Raw genomic sequence first — 23,088 nt, 5'->3', positions numbered from 1 at the left:
GCGGCACCCCACAGGGTAGTGAGAATGAATCAGCCTTGTATTCGCCCAGGGCAACCGTTTGAGTTCTGTTGGATAGAAAGGAATTGAAATGTTTCCAGGCGGTGCCCTGGACTTCGATCTCATACAATCGGTCCATCAGCAAAGCATGATGGACCATATCAAAGGCTGCTGAGAGATCCAGCATAATTAATGTAGCCTTTCCTCCCTGATCCAGAATAGTCTTAATCTCCTCCGTGGATTGGAGTAGCGCGGTCTCCGTACTATGCCCCTCTCTGAAACCGTACTGGGTTGGTTTTAATGCCTGTGATTTTTGTAAAAACACCTTGAGTTGCGTGTTCATGTTTCTATGATTTTCGCCGGGAGTGGTAGTCTAGATATGGGCCTGAAGTTCTTAGGGTCTTTAGCATCCAGGCTTGGTTTTTGAGCAGGGGCAGAATGGATGCCTGTTTCCACACTCTGGGAAAATAACCCTCTGAATACATTGAATTTATGATAGAGGTGTGAGTATGTGAGACTGGCTCAGCAGCCAATTTTACTATGGATACTGGCCAGGGAATGTACGGGGAGCCTGATTTCACTTTCATTAGAAGATTCTGAGACTGTTAAAGGGGCATGTCTGTCCAGTCCAAAGACCTTATTATCATCTATCTTGGACCTAATCATCGAATCAGTAGTATCCTTGGAAGCTGAATCCAAGAAAGTTTTAAAAAATAGCGTTGACTTTGTCAAAGAAGAACTTTGCTATTTGTTGCACAGGTCTTGGCTAGTGGGGATGGTGGGAGCGATTGGGTGGGCCCTGGGTGGTAACAGTTTTAAATAGTTCTTTTGGCGAATTTTTAGCAGAATCCTTATCATTGTATTCCTTCCTCCGGTTTCTTTCTAGGTGCTTACAGAGCATTGTTTGATTTCTAAGCTCCTGCGAGTACCTGCGAGATGAAGACCGCTGTCTGTTGAAGCGAAAATGTTTTTGGGGCGCTAGCTTGTTTCCTGCTGCTTTCAACCAATTTGTGTAAGACCTGGTTGCTTCGACCAGGTCTCTGTGTAGCGCGGTGCGGGTCGAGTATAATACTTACAGTAAATCCTCGGCTTCTACCTTATTCCAAGCTCTTATCTCTAGATATTTTGTTTGTGGTTTGGAAGAGGCATGGTCAGTACCCGTGAGCTCGAATAGTAACGCCCTAGGGTCCAAACAGACTAAGGGAAGAAGGCCAGTGAATCTCAACTGTGGGTAATTAGAGAAAATGCAGTCTAATGTGTGACCTGCCTGTTGAGTGGCACCAAACACTTGTTGCTCCAAATTCCACCATTCATCAGGTCTAGAAGGCTGATGGCATCTAGATCTGAAAGCAACTTCAAGTGGATGTTAAAATCTCCCAATATACAACCTGCTTGATTTAGAAACCGTCTTCTTGGGCCCGGAGGCCTATAGATTAGGGTACCTCTAAATGTATAGTGATGTGATAGATGAAAACAGAAATCCAGCGCTTCACATTTCTCACAAGCTAGTGGGTTGAAGGTAGCTGTGATTGAATTATGATATATGACCACTAATCCCCCTCCTTTCATTTTTGACCTATTCAACGTATAGTAGAGATACTCTGGAGGAGTGGCTTTAACTATGTCAGGGCCGGATGCTATGTACTGACATTTTTGCATAACAACCGAATGTCACCACTTTGGTCTTGTTTGGTAACCAGATGCATTCAGGAAAATTCAACAAGGTCTCCGGCCTGAGTGTCTGGAGCTACTTAATCTCTCTCTCTCGACCGCGTTGATGCCTAAGTCATGGAAACATGCAAAAGTGGTCCCTCTTCTCAAGAAACCTTCACTTGACATGTCTAAATCAGAGAATTACCGCCCGATTTCATTACTTCCTTTCCTCTGTAAAATTTTGGAAGCACATGTGAACTCCACCTTAACACAGTTTCTAGATTCGAATCATATACTTGACAGCTCACAGAATGGGTTCCGACCCAGATATAGCACTGAGTCAGCCTTATTGGCTGTGGTAGAAACTCTCAAATCCGCGCTATATGCCGGCAGCACATCAGCACTAGTGCTGCTGGATCTAAGTGCACGTTTGACACGGAGATAGGAATAGGGAGTGAAGCTTTAGAGTGGTTCTCTTCCTTCCTGACTGACCGGACCTTTCAAGTGACCTCTCCTCCCTTTTCTTCTCAAGTTCACTCCCTCTGATGTGGGGTTCCTCAGGGCTCTGCATTGAGCCCTATGCTCTTCAATATATATATGCGCCCTCTGGCATGGATGGCCAAAGCACGAGGAATATCCCTGGTGTCATAGACTGACGACACCCAGCTGGTGATTGCCTTGTCCAATGACCCCAAGCAGGACAAAATTAAATTTAAAGAGGACATCTCGGCAATTGCAGAATGGATGACAGCAAACTTTCTGCAATTAAATTCCACCAAATCAGAGATTCTTCTGGTCGGCAAAGAGTCTCATCTCTGGACGAATTATTGGTGGCCCCGGGCGCTAGGTGACCCTCCTGATCCCAAACCTGTGGTAAAAAACCTAGGCTTCCTAGTGGATAAAAATCTCAACTTTGAAAAACATGCCAAATCAGTAGCCGGGAAATGTTTTGGACTACTGCGTGGCCTGCGACCGATCCTGGGCCTCTTTGATGCCCAAACACGCCAACTGATCATCCACGCCTCAATACTGGCTCGCCTGGACTACTGCAATGTGCTCTCGCTCGCCTCCAATAGATGCTTAGTAGATTGCATTGGGTCCAGAATGCGGCAGCCCGTACTATTTTTGCCCTCCCTAAATTCAGCCATGCGTCTAATCTCCTCCGCCGTCTGCACTGGCTGCCCCTGGAACAACGTATTCATTTCAAGACGCTCTGCATCACAAATATGATATTGACAGGCAGTGCCCCAGACATCCTGAGTGATCTTTGTATCCGGTACACCCCCTCGCGTGCCCTACGTTTGGCGAACCAGAGTCTTGCTTGTATCCCTCACATTCAGAGAGCGAGATCCGTCGGTCGCTCCTTTAGATGCCTGTCCCCCACTCTCTCGAACTCCCTCCCCCTCCACATCCGCAGCAACCCTGAGCACCAGGCTTTCAGACGTCTTGTGAAGACGTGGCTTTTTTCCCAGGCCTAATCTCCCCCATCCGTCCTGTTCATGTCCCGTCTCAGAAATATTTCCCTCTGCTCTATTTAATGCCTAGTCTGGCTTTCAGCACTGGGACGCCTCTTTGCCGAGGCAGCCTTGCGCTTTACAAGTATTTTAATCTATTCAAATCTAATCTTAGATGTGTAGGTCATTTAACCCCTATTTTTTTTGGGTCGAATAATACCAAGTTACATGCCTACTGCAGCAAAAACACCTTTTCTGACCTATCTTCGGGGTTGCTAAATTCGCACTGGGTAACTCCTTGTGGAAATCAGCCAGGTATAAATTGAAAAGACCTGGGGCAAGAACACAACCCTGGTTTTAGACCCCAGTCTGGGTGGTGTTTGAGGTTATAGTGTCCCCTGCATGTTTTACTATCACCCATGTCCTTCTGTACAGTGAGATGAAGGCATTAAGGAGATTGTATGGAATCTTCCAGTTCCAACATTTCCTCCATTAGTTGTTGCGCGTAACCCCATCAAACGTGACAGAGTGATCTACAAAGCAAGCAAACACTGGCACATTGTTTTTTTCTGTTTGCTTGCTGTACACAATGTAGGACAGAGCGACAATGTTATCAATTGTTGATCTGTCCTTACATAATCCGGTTTGATAAAAAGGTAGTATCTCTTCAATCCATCTTGTTAGTTCCGTTAATAGTGTACTTTCATATACCTTCACCTCAACGCCCAGGAGGGCAATTAATCTGTAGTTTTTGGGATCAGTGTGAATTTGAGCCTGTGAACAAAAATGTAAAAAACATTAAATGAATCATAGATTGCATCATACACCTATCACAAAGGCATAAATTATCAGTGTTGGAAAAAGCTCAATCTTGCGGAAAAGGCAGAGAACGGGGAACAAAGGCAATCCCAAAAGTAGTAAACACCTTTCATTTGCAAATATTTTCCGCCCATTGTAAATAAGGTTCCAAACTTTGCACCGATCTGAAAACAATAAAGGCCTACACACTCTTCAGTCTCCCTCCAAACATAAAAAAATGTTGTCCTGATAAATTTTTCATTACACTACTGTTTGTCTCATTTCTGAAATATTTGTGGGTTGTAGTACAACTCAGGTCTAGACAAATATTTTATGCATCATAACCTAAGTTATATATATATATATATATATATATATATATATATATATTCCAAACGTAAAAAGCACCCACAGTTGGAGAACCTCTCTCATCGTGTCATATTCTTTATTTTTCCAGGTAGCACCGCAAATGAGCTTTGTTGGACACAAGCGGATCTTGCCATATATATATATATGCCTCTTCACCAAAACGAAACGCTTTAGGGAACACTTCGGGAAAAGTCTTTCCCTGATTGGTCACTGATAGGCTAACCAAGGACAACTGCAGCTTCTCCAGATATTCAAAGGCAAGCACTAAGGGTATTCAATGTAAGTAGAAGTGTGGGTATTTCTTGTCATACAATAAGTCTGAGTGCCATGATATGGATCTTTAATATTGTGGATTCTATGGGCCATGTGACGGGATCTATTCCTGAAACTTTTGAGGCCGTTTTGGCGTTGTGTCGAAAGAGTTACATATGAATTCTTGGGAAAACAGCACCTGTGAGCTGCAAGCATTTTTAACAAAGGAGCTTACTTTTGAGAAGTAGGACACTATAGTTGGTATATTTGGTAAGTACTATGACAACACTGACCATCATTAATCTTAAGGAACGGACAAGAGTGGAAAAACCCAGAATTGTGACATTTTCCTTCTGTCCCTTGTGTTCAATAAAATGGGACACACTTCAGTAGTGTCACTGATGCTTTCTACAACCCAACAGGTCCTACTTCATCATTTGGATTGTGTTATTACAAATTGAGCTGCTAGCCCCAAATGTTGGCTTCCCGTAAAGAGTTATCAGTTGATTCCCCTGCTGTGCTGTGGGGAGGGGGGCGCGCACAGCGCCGCGGTGCTCGTGACGAGCTCAGCTTGTCACGCAGCACGGTGGTGCTGTGCTCATGACGAGCTGAGCTTGTCATGACCACGCCCGTTTTAATAGAATGCTCAACACAGCGGGGCAATTAGCCCACGTGAGAGCACCATGCGTGTTATGACGAGCTAAGCTCGTCATGAGCATAGCGGCACTGTGACTCATGACGAGCTGAGCTCGTCAAGAGCACGGAAGAGGTTAAAGAGAGAAGCTGGCTTCGTCTGCAACAACATGTAACACACTACACCGGTGACGTGCATTAGGTAGGCACAACAATTAACAAGCATTTACAATGCAATGGTTTCGCCTTTGGAAAAGTTAGAGCTATTGGCATTATAAATGACAAAATTTGTATTTATGTGTTGGTTTTGAAAACAGATAAATAAATGGCATTGCCATTTACATTGCCATGTTAGGGCTTGTTAGGGGTATAGTCGAGATTTATTTGAAGCAAATTGCTACCTGCACTGAGCCTGCTTCTAAACTCCCCCAATATTTTCATATAATAGGAGAAAGACATAAGACTATGAACTTTCCTTTTGGTTGGTGGCTGTAGGTGGTTATTGGACAGTATCTACAGTGGATACTGACGTGTGCAATTACTTTTTCGGGTTTTAAGACTATTTCATCCATTTGTAGAACAGTAACTCATTTTGTAAACTTCTCTCCCAAAAGTGGAAATATGGAGCAGTCGAGGCTTACTCCAAGAGGTGGCAAAGAGTATGGAACTCAATTACAGTATGGCAGAGTATTCACAAGAAATATGCTCAACCCGGAAGAGTTATAGCTTTTAAAATGACCTAATTTACAGGAGGATGAGTTGTGGAATGAATCCACAAAAATGCGTTCTGACTCGTTCCCCTGCTCCCAAACTAACGTCTTCTGATGTCTCCACGTGTGCCAAGTGCCCTGAAACGAAAAAAGGAAAAATGGACCATGCTATTGTGCTTCAACCCCAGCAAAATGGAGGGCTCGTCCATCACTGCTGGGGGGAACTAACATTATTATTGCTAGCAGCCAAAACAGAAAATAATGGGGAAGAAGAGGAACAGGATGGACAACAGGACATGTTTTAAAATTCCCTGCAAAAAGGATATTTTCAGTTTTTGGGGCACAACAGCTGCGATAGCCACGCCTTCTTGGGAGACAGTCTCAGCTAATACCAGAGCAGAGGAGAGTTGTCCTATACCGGGCATCCAGTAGGTTTTTAGACTGTAAAATACGAGACATTGCTTGTATCCAATGCAGATTTGACATTTATACTAATTTTTGTGCTGGGTTTTTACATGCCCACAGTAACAAAAACACACAAACACGTCTCCGTCTAAAAACTAGGTTAGTTTGTATACTTTTGGGTTTTAAGTCCCCCTCCCCCCCAACAAATGGCACTCCTCTCTTTCCGTTACCTCTTCAACCCCTCTCGTGTCCTCCTTCTAATAGAGTAGTTCAATAAGATATTCCACCAAAATTGATGGGAAACCTGAAGTTTACATTTCCTCCATCTTACGGACTAACTTCCGCCCCTGCCCCTACTCACTCACCTAGACTGGAGCAGTCGATGCCTCGGTCCGGGGTCTCCCCCGCCCCCTTATACACGCTGAAGAGCCAGGAGCCCTGGAGGTCCTGGAAGCTGCAGTTAGCCGGTGTGTCGGGCAGGGAGAGCCCCGGCACCAAGAGGAGCAGCAGCGGCAGGAGGCAGTGCAGGGCCATGGGGGTGCAGTGCGGTACCCGCAGAGAGAGTCTGACCTGAACGACGCTGAATAGGTGCCGAGGAAGTAACTTGGCTGCAACTGCGGGTCCCGAGTTTTGGGCGCGATAACGTTTTTTAATTCCGGAAGGTCACATGACCCAGTTCGGTAAAGTCAGGCGATGCGGTCACATACCGAGAACAAGCACCTACGAGGACACAGGGGGCGGGAGAGGACACGGACGGCGGGAGGGGGGCGGGAGAGGACACGAACGGCGGGAGGGGGGCGGGAGAGGACACGAACGGCGGGAGGGGGGCGGGAGAGGACACGGACGGCGGGAGGGGGGCGGGAGAGGACACGGACGGCGGGAGGGGGGAGGGGGGGCGGGAGAGGACACGGATGGCGGGAGGGGGGCGGGAGAGGACACGAACGGCGGGAGGGGGGCGGGAGAGGACACGAGAAACTCCGCCCAGGGAAAAAACCTCGGGAACGCCCCCGAATCTGGTCCGGCCTTGACGGACAGATCCGGCACCCAATGGCTAGCCTCCATTTATGGAGCTAGCCAATGAGAGCCGGGGGACGTTCCCGAAGTCCTTATTGTTAACAAAGGATTTCACCTGTGCCGAAAAGCTGCGCAGAGCGCAGCCTTCGGCAGGCGAAACCCAAAAAAGGAAGGGAGAAACTCAAACACTGACAATTTGTTATAGAATTTCAGCGTCGAACATTTTACATGTACAAAAAGTCTGCCTTATACGATAACTAAACAAAGGGTCTAGTAGAATTAACTAGGACAGTACCAAAAAAGAGACCGAGTCAAAATGCCTTTTTAACTGCATCAAAGAAGAATCTTTGGTGTGTAGTGATGTGCAGACATGAGCACTGTGGCGAGCACGAGCACAGACTGAAAAGTATACTGCACCTCTATTACATCAGAGCAGAAAAGTGTGGTCTGTTAGATTTCAAAGCACTACAAAGCTTTCCTGCCTAAAGATGGTAATAAATCGTTGTATTACCCAAGCACAAAATGTGTAAGATAGGAACAGAGTATGAGTCTAAGCTGGGCTGTGCATAAATGTTTTACTCTGCCACATTTCTAAAAAGTTGATATCTTAGTGTAGCTGCTAAAAGATAACAAAGCTTTAACACTAATTCAACGAGAAGTGAAGCTGCACGACTTTGCTTTCGCTATTCTTTACACTCACTAAATATGGTGGTGGTGTGTCTACCAACACCAGGAGCTCCAGCCTTCTGCCTACATAGGTCTTGTGTAGGGGCACTATACAATGATACATGCATACATGTATGTGAAGGTAGGAAACAATGATTGGCTGCTTGCTCTTTATCACTTGACCATAAAGATGCTGATGTATTGGAAGTTTGTCCTTACCTTCTAGGGGATCCTTTGTAAGGCCCAGCTGGCTGATAATGTATCGGGGGATGTCTGTTTTAATACCTTGCCCCTCTTTAGCATGGCCCTCTGCAGCTTCCAAAAGGTAATAAAATTCTTCTGGATCAAATTCCTAGTAACAAAACAAATACCTCATTTTAAGCATTTTAAACATTATATTAAAAGAATGTTTTCATTTACTTCTGAGACATTGTATCAAGATTTCGATCCTCTATAAACAAATAGAGTAGAAATAATGCATGTAATGTACTGACTACTATATATATTCACAGCAAAACTGGTCATTTCTTTATTGCATGACATGCAATAAATATTTCCGTACAAGCTCTTGGGGAAAAAGAAAACTCTTCACAAATGAAGAAGAGAAGTGAAATAAATTCATCGAACGCGTTCCTACATTTGTGTATTTTTCTCAAGATTAGAAAGATATCTTCAAAGTAACACGTAATTGAAAAAGTAAATACATTAATAAACATTATTTTCTGCTACATTACATAAAGAGATAAAGATAACTCTCCCGCATTTAATTAACTGCATCCTAAAAGAAAGATAATGCATCTTTAGATTTTGTCTTTGTTCCCCAATATAGTCACATCAGCTTCTCGTAGACTTTTCCAAACATTTACATTGTATTCACGTATTCCATTTCTGAACGTGTAGAAACCTAACCAACTTAACTATCCATTTTTTAAAAAGTTTTGGATATTACTTTTAAACATACTAGCAAAGGGGAATACACTTGCACAAAAACCCAGCACATTAATTCATAAGGCAGATCCACCATATATCGCAGTTGATTCAATGCTTATAATTAACTCCAACCTACCCGGATGGTCCTCGAAAACACACTCTGTAGTGGCAGCCTCTGTTGATATGGGGTCTACAGGCACTTATGGCTAGTTCTGCTTATGGGCTTTTTCTTTCGTATTAGCTCACATGCTGACTTTAAATCTTCACAAATTTCATCAAGATCCTTTCTAGTGTAGCGTACCAGTACCGCCTTTCGTAAATCCAATAGGAGGTTTGGCCTCTTGACGAATAAAAGTAAATGTTGTGAAATGTCTTGTATGCCTGATTTATTCTTGGATTGCATTAGCCCAATTTTGTAGTTTGCACCTCCTTCCTGGTAAAGCTTACTATCCAGCAATGTACAATTTGTCGTCAGTCTGACGACGTGTCCTCCCCTCCTACCCCATGCCTCTGCTGTACATAAGTAACTCGACATTGCTTCATTATCAGTCCCAGCGGGTACACCGTGAGGTTTCTTAGTGATCCTGGAAAACATGGTAGACAACAAGTAAATCCGTTTTGTTTAACATTTCTACCAGCATAAGGAGCCTCATCAAGAGTGTTAGCCTGCTTGTCACTTTTGTATGTTCCCGTACAGCAGCAATAGTCTGAATATCGGGTAGAGCATGTTATGACTTAATGAGTTAAGTATGTTATGACAGAAATGTTCGGGGGAATGTGCATGCCCCCCCCCCACACCCCCCTGCCTCTATTCCTTGAGAAGGGCTACTGCAACAACATTTACACCAGTCTGTCATGGCCTACAAGTGGCTAGCCCAGGAATAACAGGCCAGGTACGACACTTCTAGTTGATAGCTTTTTTAAATGATTGCCTATTTGATTGTCTTTGTGATACCTGCCTAAATGAATATACAAAACTAACTTCCAGAAAATGGCTTTTTCATTACAGTAAAGTATGGGAGTTAATGCGTAGAGGAGTTCCGTCACTAACAGTGGGACTTCAAGCCATACGTTCATCTTCTGTGGGATTCGCCACCACTTTAAGTGTGTTGCATTGTCTGGCATGATGAGCACCTCTAAATATATGAGCCCTGCATGAATTCTGTAATGGCCCATTTTTGTGGCAATTGTCGGCCTGCTTTGACTAGATGGCTTACCAATCGAACTAGCTCCGACTGCAGTTCCAGTAAATGTCGTGATAGTTACACACACAGTGGGAAATTGGTGTCAATAATTCTGTCTGCCTGAAATGATATCAAACTGTGGTATTTTAAAGCAAACCATGAATCAAAACTGGACAAGGGAAGGTGTGGTGTAACTACTATTAATAAGGAAAATCCAAGATGGAGGACAAATGACTCCACAAATGGCAATCCCTTGTTTGAAAAGTACCTTTAATTATTTTGTATAAACAACTCAGTTCAGAAACAATGGCTGAATCCTGCGAGTCCATTTCATAACTGACTGAAAATTAATATTTGCATTAGATATGTCGGTTGTACTTAGGAGCTTTCCTTATTTTCTGTCAATGTCTTGGTCCTCAATCTACCCAGCACCGTGGGAACAACAAACTGCGCTAACAGTGGATGTATATTACAAGTAGGCAATGCTTAGTGTGAGCAGGTTTTCCAGCACATCAGGATTGCAAACGTTGCGGTTTAGTGTCACAGCAAGTCTTTGAATAGTCTAAAAGGCAGTCCATAAGCCCTCGACCCCTTTGCTAAAAAGTGCACCAGCTGCCAGTAAAGAAGTGACCTAAAAGTAATTACATAAACTGGCATCCTTATAACTGATTTAAAAAAATGGCTTTAAACGTTACGTATAACGCAGTGAATCTCACCCTTTTCTGTTCCTACTATGATTAGATGCTAATGTCGAAAGGAGCCTAGGGTTTCCAGTTGTAGCCAGTGATTGGCTATGGATTAAGTCATCAAGAGGCCCTCTGAACTGTATTTTGAGGTCTGATTTGATGCGCTGAATGTTTCTTTTGTCCTTACCTCCAAAGCCTTCAGGGTTTGCTTCCGTTTTGCTACCTGTAGCTTATAAAAAGCCAGGTTAGGGTGGAAGTTGGGTGGAATTAAATGGGTGGACAGCGAAGCAGAGGCAGCAGCAGATAACCTGCCTAGACATGAAGACAAATTTGTTTGCATGGGTTTTGTGGTAGGTAGAGCTGATCTGAGAGAAAATAAGTTAACAAGCTGAGATGCAACATTTTATCTTAAATTAACATTTTCAGTTTCATTTCCATTCTAAACCTTTTATCATGTTTAGGTGACAAGGGAGAACCTCAGTAGCTTGCTGCTTTTCCATACGCAGTCCTCCTTTTTCTGAGTTGCCCAATTATTATTTTTTTGTTATGCTTCTGGCATTTACACTGTTAATCAGTTCCTCATTTCCTGGTTCTGACACCTTCCAATGACCCCTGATAGGCCTTATCCCATGCTGTAGAATACAGGACAGAAATACATGTATAGCTGTTTACAAGATGAAAAACGAGTTGCTCCTTCAAGATAAGTGCTTTCTACATGGAAAATATTTGCCAATCCTAATGCAAAGATGTTTGGGAAAGAAAGTATGGAGCATCAGATGAAGCAAGAAGGTGACTATAGGGAGAATCTTGTTTTTCCACTATGAGTTGTGGCACTTGGTGGCAGTATATTGAATCTGCTTTCATCACTGATGCAGCATAACGGGTGATCATGTTTTACACAACATAACCAATCTTGACAATGAAAACACAAATGTGCACTTTGCACATGTCTAGAAAAACAACACTGAAAGTACCAGCACCGTAAAAGTTGTTCTTGACTAGATAGAAAGAGCAGGATTAATCAAATACTGAATTTAAAATGTTTAAAGAACTCATTACATTATATACCTAACAAAGTTGTCTTGAAAATTTATGATGAAACTTAGTTTTTTATTGACTTCTTGTAGAGCGCCATATCAAACTGGACAATGGTGCAATTAATGTATGCAACGTGCTATATAATCGGAACTTTCAGTATAAGTACCTAACAATATAAAGATCTTATAACCATAAACACAACTTTATATTAATTATTTCTAGAAAAGTTTGCATGTTGCTACTTTTTGAAAATTGGTAGTAGGCCATAATGAGAGTTGAACACTACTGAGTAACAATCACTGACAACCTTATAAAATGCTCATATATGATATGTGTCATTTATTTCATTATGCTGTAACTTAATTGGGAGTTTAATTTACTTAATAGAAAATACTAACTTTAAAATGCCTTTGAATTGTTTTTCTCCTTAGTCTGCATTATTTCAATAGCCTTGTGTAATGGATTTTGATACATTTCCTCAAATGTTGCTCTATTCTTGTTCATGCGACATTCTTTAAGCGACAAGTGACAGGGAACACTCTTACAGCATGTCTTTGTGTATGAATGGTGGGAACCTGACATTTGGACTTTATCCATGGAGAGCAACAATGTAAATAAGCTCTTTGTCAACTAACCTGTGAGGATGGAATGGATAGTCATTTCTCAAGATAAGCATGGGTAAGTATGCTGGAGTATAAATTGGTACCCGGAGACCGGAAGAATAGTCACATGATGATCAGACCATCCTAGTTTGACTACTGATGTCACAATGAACAATATGGAACTACAGAAATTGACTTTCCTAAGAGGAAGGAGGATACCATTTCACCTTCCTTGCCTCCAGCCTGCCTTCCGGACTTTATCATGCCCCTTGCCCTTTATGCCCTTTCTGATGAACGTGACTGCTGGCCGATTTGAAGCAGTTTGGTGAGAGACCAGACTTGAACTTTCCTGATTTATGTTCCATTCTTCCTGCCCATACCCTGTGGACTTTTCCCTAGTGTAGTTTAACTTGATCCCTTTGCCCATGCTAAGAGAACCCTTGCTTTTGTTGGTGGTAGGAATCTCTAACGATTAGAACCATCCTCTTATGGATGCCTGTATTAAGCAATAGATTTACTTTGGCTCGATGACTGATTTTATATTTTGTGCTACAGGACTCATGACTGACCTTCTTAAAATGTTACTTATATGCATTGATTTTGGATCTTTAATAAACTAACCACATTATCTATATTTGTCCGAGTCTTTCATTGTGTCTTAATGTTCTTTCTACAGAAACTGTGCCTATGATTATCTGATTTCTAAATGTATAATATAGGAAGTCATGGATTATTTTCAGAACATTAAGTTCTGTTGCTCTTGTTCTGTGTAACCACAGCTGAGCTATTGGTTTGTATGATTTTTTCCAGACTAAACTTTTTTAGGAGGTTGGGTTTCCAATTGTAATACGCTATTTCTATAGCATGGTTCTAAGAGTAATATATTAGAACCTGATCACAAATTTGTGAGTTGGCTACCAATTAATGGTCTTCATTGGGTGGCTGACAGTGGGAAATCCTGATTTCTCACTATAATGAAAAAAGATCCATTAGAGGACCAACACCTCTGAGGTGAAGTATAGAATCTGAGTAAAACATCCTACCCGTAAGGTCCAGTAGGATAAAACCCAGAAGAAAAAGCTTCGCCTACATCACCATTATGTTTCCATAAATCTACTGTTTCTACAGCCATCTGATAATTCTATGCAGATGTCATTCACACAAGGAGTTTACAGTAGATATATGACTGAGTATTGCTATCACCATAATGGGCAGATGGTGTCAAAGACATTGCTGGTATAGCCTGTTTTTATATATACCTAACATTGTATGCAACTATAAGAATGTTAGAGCATTTTGAGAACTAGCATTTTTTCTTATTGCTAGCTAACAGACTTAGTTTACTCCAGTGTCACCACCATCTTGTGTGACCCAAGATGTGTATTTAAGAAATGGGAATAATAACAAGAACAGAGGGAGATGAAAATGGGCTAGTAAAAGTGGGTCTTTGAAAGGTGAGCTGCAAACGGAAAGAATGAAGAGGGAAGCATTTTATAAGTGATGAGAAGAAGAGACTAGGAAAGGTAACTCGTGTTGTTAAAATTGGTGAAAGTGGCAATACATTTGATGGAATTAATGGGAATATATGACAGCGGTAATAAAATAACTAATATAAATAATAAGTGAATTAGATAAATTACAAAATCATAAAAAGCCATATATCTAGGTATAAACAAATGCAAACTTACCAGGCATTCTAGCAACCGAGCTGGTCGTGCAATCACGATGAGGATCTTCTGCACTAGTTGTTTGATGAATGCCAACTCCCCACTTTCAGAACGTTCATGAGCCTAGAAGAGCAATAAACGGATATAAGGACACAAACACTGTAGAGCATGTTATCAAACTGGGAAAAAACGATGATAACACCGCAGAACAGCAAGAAAGTCTTAGGGCTAACTATTTATCTGACATGCTGTGCTCAGGATTGAAAAATAATCATGTTGGCCACATTGACTATCCTTTCGCTGTTGTTACCAGGTACAATGTTGGTGTTTTCAAACTTCCCTAATAACGCGGAACATAGGGAGTGGTCCCTCTTTAGCAAAGTCTCCCATCCAGCTTGTGAATTTGAATCGAAGCCTGTCATTGGATACAAGCTGCTCGGGTACTGTAAAGAAATTAGCAACTTGGGAAACCCCATTTCCTTTGTTGCCCGCAGCCAGACCATGTAAGCTAGGATTCATGAAGCTGGTTGTACAAATTCATTAAAAAACACAGAAATTGACTGAACAAAAGAGTTAAGGTGAATTTATGGTTAACATTTTCAGCTACACAAAACACAGACATATATACCAGCAAGCTGCAGCGGGCTCTCATCACAGGCCCTGTGCCCGGCCCTATGGGCACATATGAAAACTTTCAATATTTTCCTTTAAAATACACAAAACATACTATTTCTTTAAACAAATTCAGCCCTGAAAACGGATTTGTGAACCCTTCAACAAAAACGAGCTTTTTATTTTTATTTTTGGAGGCAGTTTCTCTTGGAGCCCCTCCACATACACACTGGAGTTAGGCGATACTCCTTCTGCCCCCAACATGTCACATTTTTTCAGGAAGCACACAAAAGGGGATGAGAGAATGCTGCTAAATGTACTAACACTGCAATCACTACAGGCTGCATCAAAACCCATCGGTTTCCAACCACTGTGCCACTCTGGGTAATTCTGTTCCTTTAAAAACAATGAAAGAGCTTGCTCACCGAGACACTTAGCTTGCAATTTAGCAATGCTAAGTTCAATATCCCTACAATAGGTATAATTGAAATAAGGATGAATTTATGCTGTGGGTAAACAAGGCTGGGCACAGCGCTTGAAGGTTTAGTAATTCAAACTGATATTCAAGGGAAGGTAGTGCATTGTAAGTTTGTTATGTCACTCAGGAGGGTGCGGGCACCAGAGGAATGCTTTTTTTGTGGGTTAAGGACAGATGTACACTACTCCATCCAGCAGAGCAGACAGTTCTTTTTCTACTTGTAGTTTGAGCAACCAAAGTCATCCTTCAAGGTACTCAAGGACACTAGCTTGAGAACTTTGATGATGACATCAGCTATCAACCTCCCTGACTTTTATTCACCTGAATGAACAGGGGCTGCAACAGGTTAAGCAGCCCGGGTCGCCCACCCAGAAACCCCGTGGAGATGGCAGGCGTGCATGCATTACTCTCTGTCCTTGAGCAAGGCTGCCCAAGGCTCTGATGGTGGAAAGGCGTTTGCCATTGTGGTTGCATTCTTGACCTCTAAGCCAGGATGAGTTTGTCATTAATTCTTCCTTGGGGTGTGTGGAACAGCATAGTGTTAATACTCTCAACACTGCATGCTTTTTTAAAGCTAAGCCTATTGGCTTTTTTTTTTTAAATAGAGGCCAGCATCAGAGGTGGATTGTGACAGTGAGAAAATTGGTCCTTGCCGTGAAGGGCAGCTCCGGGCTGTGAGGTATTTGGTACCATTCAGCAACCATTCACCTTGTCCCCTGCTTTAAGCATCCTATGACCCTTGTCACTCTCCCCAAGCCCACACCCAAAAGTCCTTTGCAGAAAGTCCACACCTGCATCCTACCAGTAAATGTGGTGGGCTCCCCATACCCTTACCTTCCATGGTGCCCCACCCAATTGATTACTACATACATTGTCACCATGTACTACCCTCCCCTGTACCAAATATGGCCTTGGGTTCGGGCAGCCTGCCCCTCTACCAGTTTTTTGTTTCAGGATCTGTTTTTAGGAGCAGCCAGGAACAGAAAATGGTAATGGGGAGGAAAGGCATTTGCACTATCGTAAGTAGCCAGAGTCCTCCGAAGTCTATGTTTTTCATCCTGCCCCTACTTTGCAAGAATACAAAAAATGTGCTCAATTTATTTTAAAGGGGAGGGACGATGAAAGCTTGAGCTGCAGGAGTATCTGGGTCCCTGACCCAAGACTGGACACAATTTTGACCAACAAAGTATATTTAAAGACAAAATTGGACTTGAAAATTGTTTGCCTGAGGTACTTAGTTGACATCCTTTTTAAGTTTAAAAAGTGAGCAAAAGGTTGCAATTTTTTCAGCAGAGTTTGAAAACAATCGGTTTTACCTGACCTCCCAGTATAAACTCGGCTGGAAACTATAAATGTGCTTTGAGTGATAAGTAAGGTCTTTGACCCCAATGACTACCGCCACTACACGGGATAACAATTGCAAACTGAGAAAGTTAACCACACCCAAGACTAACACATTTTAACCTCATTTCAAAACATCACGGATAGCTGTCAAATAAAGGAAATTGGTGAACTGTGAATAACCACTGCAAAGAAATACATTTCTATTAAACAAGAGTGTTCTGATGGCAGATTCATGGCCGAGAGATGAAAAGCTTACAGAAACCACCACTAAGATGACCACAGAAGCTCCACATTCCTCTCAGTGGTGTTGGTGTTAAGATAGAGTTGTTTTTTCAGCATAGTTTATTTAATTCATACAGCAACAAGGACACTTGCGTCCTATGTTGTCACCTATCATCTGTCTGTGTTCATGTGGCTCTATGGCTGTGCCCCGTTGGGTTTGCCTTGGTTTGGAAATTCAGGGTTGTGAAGTCAAGGTACTGGCTCAGCGAAAGATTTCGTCAACTATAAGAGTCATTTTGCATGCACAAGAAACACTGCATCTCCCATGGTGAACTATTCCAGACTGCTGCAAGAATTGGAACCAAAGTCTCTACTTTTATTCCTACCGAGCCTGTAATGCTGAATATCATGTATTCTATATAAGCTATAGCTCCCAAGATGCAATGCATTAAGCTTCTGACAACAACCAAGATGGAATTTGTACTTTCAAAGACTTCCAGAGCAGGGTGGAAGTAGCACTCAACCAAACCCAGAACTTCTGCTCTTCCACTAAGGGCCCAGTGTCCTCAATTCGCTCAATAAGGGTAAGTAAAGCCAAAGAGAAAACTTCTATTTTGCAGCTCGGTATCTCCCACAGGAGCTCAAGAACTTTTAGTCTTCACTTTCAACATTTTTCTTCTCACCCTTGGTGGAGGCCTCAGCGTGCCCACGCCCTGTCCCACACAACTCATTATCACTGGGGAAACCATAAGAGGCCCTGTTCACTTTTGCAGACAATGTTGGATTGTTGCTGCTTTCAGGAGTTGTATATTTCGCTTTTTTACACTTTTTGCAACTACAGTGAAAGGGCTGAACGTTGGATTTCACCACCAATAAACCTGATATATCTGTGAAGCAAAGAGGCTCTCTACTATCATGAAATTGCACTTTTTAAGTCTCAGAAACCCATGTAGCTTTCCAATGTTATTGCAAGTGTGCCACATGATTCCATAGTATCAATGGAAGCAAACCTGCTTATTGCCCAGTGCCACAGACACAACATTTTTCAGCTTTGTATCTCTTTAGTGTTACCCTCGCTTAGGCTAATAGCCTCAAGACCATTACCACTTTGTCCATATGAAAAGGGGGGGCCCTCGGCCCCCCCGCACGCATGGCGGCGCGGCGACCGCCCCACCCCTTCTCCCCTCGGGTCCTTCGACGGTGGGGGCGTGCCCTGGGGGCGCGGCCCACCGCCGATTGGCCGGCGACCCTCCTGACCCGGAATCAATGGACTGGTTCCGGGTCGGGGGGGGCGGGCGTGAGGAGGGGCCACCCGGCCCCTCGGGAATAAGAGGTAGGGAGCGCCCAGGAGACTCCCTTGTCCCTGGACGCTCCCTCACTGAACGTTGTGCCCCGCGTTCGGGGCTTCTTTGTTTGTTAACATTTCTTGCTTTTTATTACAGGTCGCGGTTTATCGGCGGGAGAGAGCGGTTTTGGTGCGGCGCGGATCAAGATTCAGCGTCCGCTGTTGGTTACCCGAGCCGTTTCTGGCTTTGTTTTACAGGGCGCTGTTTATCGGCGGGAGAGAGCGGTTTGGTGCGATCCTTGTCTGCGGATCAAGATTCCGCGGGAACGCTGTGAATATCTCACCGCATCGTGGGAGCTGAGAGCTGCCGAGATTGGAGCAAGTCGGCCGCATTGGGGCAAGTCGGTATTGCAGTTGAGGAACCGGCGCGTGCAGAGGTATTTGGACGGGGTGGGGGCGCTGCATCGGGGAGCTGTGAGCCAGACGAAGGTTTTCGTCGAGAGAGACAGGCATACACTGCTTGCGGACCCGGGCAGCACCGGTAGTTTAAAGAAGGGGCTGAGACTTCTTTGTTGGGCGGTACGAGGGATTTCCCGCCTTCGGGGGTAATAGAAGGCAGGGGACACAGTACTTGTTTTCAGAATGCCCGATTTGCGCGGTTTATTTCTAGCGCGTAATCGGAGGCAGGGGACACAACAGCTGTTTTTGTGAAAAATCCGGATTTGTGCAGTCTAATTTTCGCGCGTAGGGCCACGGCCTTGTTTAATAAGTTCTACGCTGTGAGGAAAGTGAAGCAGGGTCGACCAGGGCAGCCCCTGGATGGGAGACCCCTTACAGAAAGTGTACAATTGAGGATATATAATAATTTTGCCTGAAAGGTGTATTATAGCGCTATTTGTGACGTTTCACAACTGTTTTCCATAAAGTGATCTGAGACTTCTTAATTAATTTAATTGTTCAGAAAAGTGATTTGGCTTTTATAACTGTCTTTCATGCCTGTTTTGCATTAAGTATTACATTTACTGTTATTGCAGAACTATTCTGGTCTATTGCTGGTCGAAGCAGGGTCGACCGGCTATTTTGATGATAAGGCATCACATAAGTGCGTCTATCTAATCGTTTTATGCCACTCTGCAGTGTTTTAAGAGGGGTACTGTGGTAATTTGTGCTGATATTACTTATTTGGGGTGAACAGCAACAGGGAGGTAACAGGTGGATTCAACTACCTCTTTGTATTCAAACTTGGTCTCCTTAAATCTGCCTTTGTTTCATTGCAATGTACTAACACATGTCTCAATTCCAGGCAATTTAACAACGTTACTGGGGCCATTCACTAGCGGACAGGACGTAAGAGCATCCAACACGCAAAGTGGTGTGGACCGGAGCCGCGGAACATCATCGCGGGTTAGGACAAAGGACTGGTCGGTAAGAGGGGTACGGGGGGCTAGCATTCATCGCTCCTGGTGGCCGCCGGGTGGGTCTACACTAGGTTTACTCACCCCTTACATAAGCGGACAAGCCGCTAGTGTTGCGGTCGCCGTTGCATGGTGCTGAAAGCCCCCTGGTGACCCTCCATCTGAAAGGTACACACAGTTGACCTGTTGGGAATTAAGTAGGCAGCGGGTGTTTTTGTTGGGTTTGTAAGGTTAAGCATCATGCCAGGTCCAAGGGGTGGAAAAAGGGGGTCCAACATGGAGGCTATGATGCGGGCTATGATGCGGGAGATGACCGACATTAAACAACAGCTAGGACAAATTAAGGAGCGGGAAGCCCGGTTGGAGGATAGAGATGGCGAGGCACCAGGCCCGTCCGGGAGACCAGTACGCAAGAGGGTGGCACCAGTGCCAAGAGGTGAATTTGTCACCCCACAAGGGAAACCTAGGTCCAAAAGACCCAAGGAGGCGGTACATACCCCAGTCCCAGGGGATGCGTTTCCCGCCGCACCGCCCGCGGTGGTCCCACCCCCGCAGGTGCCCACACCCATTGCCCCTGTGGTGCCGGTGCCGACAGGTCTACCAGTAGACGCTGGGGCTGCTTCCGCACCGGTGCCCGCAATCCCGGGGACAGGCGGGCCACACCCGATACCCGCTCTGCCGGCGGTGCCAGGACCAATGGGCATAACCCCAGTGGTACCTGTTGTCCCGGGGGGTAACGTAGATTCAATGCCTCCCGAATTCTTATCTCACTTGACAGCCATGATGCCATGGCTCCAAAAAGGAGGAGCCTTCCCGAATTCAGCAGATTATGCGGCAGAGGCGGCAAGGTTCATGGAAAAAATCAGATCGGCACCGATCGCCGACAGTGTTGCATTGCCAGTTTCTTCTCCCCTTGCAGGTTCAAGTGTTCCCCAGCTGGACGGAGTACAAGGGCAGCCGCCCCTGGTGCCCGCACTTGGTAAGGAAGTGGCATTGCCGCTCTTGGGGGACGGCGTAGTACCTTCCAGGAGCGAAAATCTAGCTCAACATGTGTCTTTAGCTGTCAAAGAAATGATTTGGGCTGATAAATATGTGTACATTTATTCTTTATTATTGGATAATAGGGAAATGGAGCAAGCAAAAGCACTGAAAGAGTGGATGCTCCCGAGTGAATGGAGGGCACAGTGTACTAGATTCAGGGTCGAAGAAAATCTCAATAATTGGATGCAAGCATGGGCCGTTTTCACTGCAGTTAAGGCTGAGCGTCCTCCAGATCTGCAGGCTGCATTGGCCTGCTATTCAAGCAGGATTGTGGGGTGGAGTCAACAGTATTCTGGGGAAGCATGGAAGGGTTATGATGTGAATTTTAGGAAGGCGTTGGAATTCAATAGAGCATTACCATGGGACACGGTAGATTCCATGGCCTGGCATAAACAGTTCTCTGACACCGCACCTCCCCCTCAGTTCGGTGCGGGCAGGGTGTTCACTAGACCACAGCAGCCCTTTCGGCCCCCCCAAACGAGTGAAGTGCCTGGGAAATTTAGGGCAGGTGGGCCAGAAAAGAAAGGGGTGTGCTGGGATTTTAATAAGCGTACCTGCACAAGGGCCGCGTGTAAGTTTAGGCATGCATGTGCCTCCTGTGGGCACCCTTCTCACCCAGAATCTACCTGTAGGTCCAAGCAAGGTAACACGGGACAGAGGGGCAGGGGAAGGCCACTATAAGTCAGACACGGCACGCCCCCCCACTCCAGTGGATGTGGTGGCAATGATTCCATTCTTGAACAGATACCCTGACCACAAAACGGCCACCCTACTTCAGGAAGGTTTTTCCAAAGGTTTTAGGATCCCGGCCGGGGGATACACAGGCAGTGCGCACTGTAGGAATCAATTATCAGTCACACACAATCCAGCTGTTGTGGCCGCCAAAATTGACAAGGAGCTTTCCTTAGGTAGGATATCCGGCCCTTTTTCTACAGTGCCTGTACACAATTTTGTGTGTTCCCCACTGGGAGTTGTCCCCAAGAAAGAGACGGGGCAATTCAGATTGATTCATAACCTATCAGCGCCAAAAGGGGCCTCCCTGAATGATGCCATTGACGAAGGTATCTGTAGTGTTAAGTACGCCTCTTTTGATCAGGCGGTGACCTTATTACAGGCCACTGGGCCCGGGGCGCTGATGGCGAAATCAGACATAGAGTCCGCCTTCCGCCTCCTCCCAGTCCACCCGGCAGACCAACATCTTTTAGGTTTCACCTTTAGGGATAGGTTTTACATGGACAAATGCATGCCTATGGGTTGTTCTATTTCTTGCGCCTACTTTGAGATGTTTAGTTCATTTCTTGAATGGGCCATGAGACAGGTGACAGGCCATCAAAGGGTCATGCATTACTTAGATGATTTCCTCTTTCTCGGTGCAGCGGGTTCTCAGGAGTGCGCACTGGCATTGCAGGAATTTTGCGTGCTCATGCGGGCTTTTGGGGTCCCGCTTGCTCCTGGGAAGACGGTGGGGCCGACCACCTGCTTGGAATTTCTGGGCATTGAGATTGACTCATTTGAGAAATGTTTTAGACTACCTGAGGACAAGGTGCGCAAATTCAAAACGTCGCTACAGTTATGCCTCCGGAAGGAGAAGGTCACTTTGCAGCAATTACAGGAGGTAGTAGGGCAACTGAATTTCGCACTAAGAATCATCCCAATGGCTCGCCCCTTCTCTCGCTCCATCGCGCACGCGATGCAGGGGCTGAGGGAAAAGCACCACCGCACGCGCCTATCGGCTGAAATTCGCCAGGACATGCTTATTTGGATGGCATTCCTGGAGGATTTTAACGGTAGGGTGGTCTGGCCCGGCCCGCTCACTACATCAGCGGAGCTAGGACTATGGACCGATGCGGCCGGTGGTGTGGGCTTTGGTGCCATCCTAGGGAATAGGTGGGTCGCTCAACAATGGCCAGAGGAATGGAACACATGGGGTTTGCTCGGCAACATTGGCTTCTTGGAACTTTTTCCAATATGGGTGGCACTGATGGTTTGGCCTGAACACCTATGTAACCAATCAGTGGTGTTTTGGTCAGATAACATGACAGTGGTGGAATGTATCAATCAGCAGGGGGCGCGGTGTCCTTTCATACTTCGTCTGATCAAAGAAATTGTTCTGCGTTGCCTTAAACTGAATGCCACTTTTAGAGCCAAACATGTCCCTGGTGTTTTAAACAATGCTGCTGACGCCCTTTCTCGCTTCAAAATGCAGGTTTTCAGGGAGCATCTCCCCACAGCAGACCCCTCGCCAGCACACTTCCCAGCAGTACTTTGGCAGATTGGTGCCCCAGATTACAGGACCTCGTGGTCGCTAGCCTAGCCCCCAGGACCAAGACGGCTTACGAAGGGGCGTTTCTGTCTTATTGTTCCTTTTTGGGGCCTAAGTGGGAAGTGCTTTGGGCAAAGGAGGATGGGTTTGCAGCCTATTTAGAATGGATGCACAAAGAGGGGCGCTCGGTAGCAGCAGCAACTAGACATAGGGCAGCAGTGTCATTCTTTGCTCAAGCTAGGGGCTTTCGGGATCCCACCAATACCTTTATGATACGCAAGGCTTTAAGGGGATGGCGCCGTATTCAAGGACACCAGAAGGATAAAAGGAAGCCCATGGGGTTGGCCCGGCTAACAGCCTTACTGGGCAA

At 44.9% G+C, this 23,088-nt stretch overlaps 1 protein-coding gene across 6 annotated transcripts in view; it reads right to left on the bottom strand.

The window, feature by feature from the left end:
• MAST4 (microtubule associated serine/threonine kinase family member 4) overlaps positions 1 to 23,088 on the bottom strand; it is a 1,958,993-nt gene that overhangs the window by 226,283 nt on the left and 1,709,622 nt on the right. For all 6 annotated transcript variants that reach the window (XM_078675181.1, XM_078675182.1, XM_078675184.1 and 3 more), the window contains 2 exons: positions 14,080 to 14,181; positions 8,171 to 8,303 (listed from right to left, as the gene is read on the bottom strand). In XM_078675181.1, the coding sequence (XP_078531307.1) occupies positions 8,171 to 8,303; positions 14,080 to 14,181 (235 nt within the window). The remainder of the gene's footprint in view (positions 1 to 8,170; positions 8,304 to 14,079; positions 14,182 to 23,088) is intronic.

Source organism: Lissotriton helveticus, chromosome 2_1 (genome assembly GCF_964261635.1).
Source record: "Lissotriton helveticus chromosome 2_1, aLisHel1.1, whole genome shotgun sequence".
Taxonomy (NCBI): Eukaryota; Metazoa; Chordata; class Amphibia; order Caudata; family Salamandridae; genus Lissotriton; species Lissotriton helveticus.
Note: the sequence above shows the minus strand (reverse complement) of the source record. Positions and strands in the feature narration are given on the sequence as shown.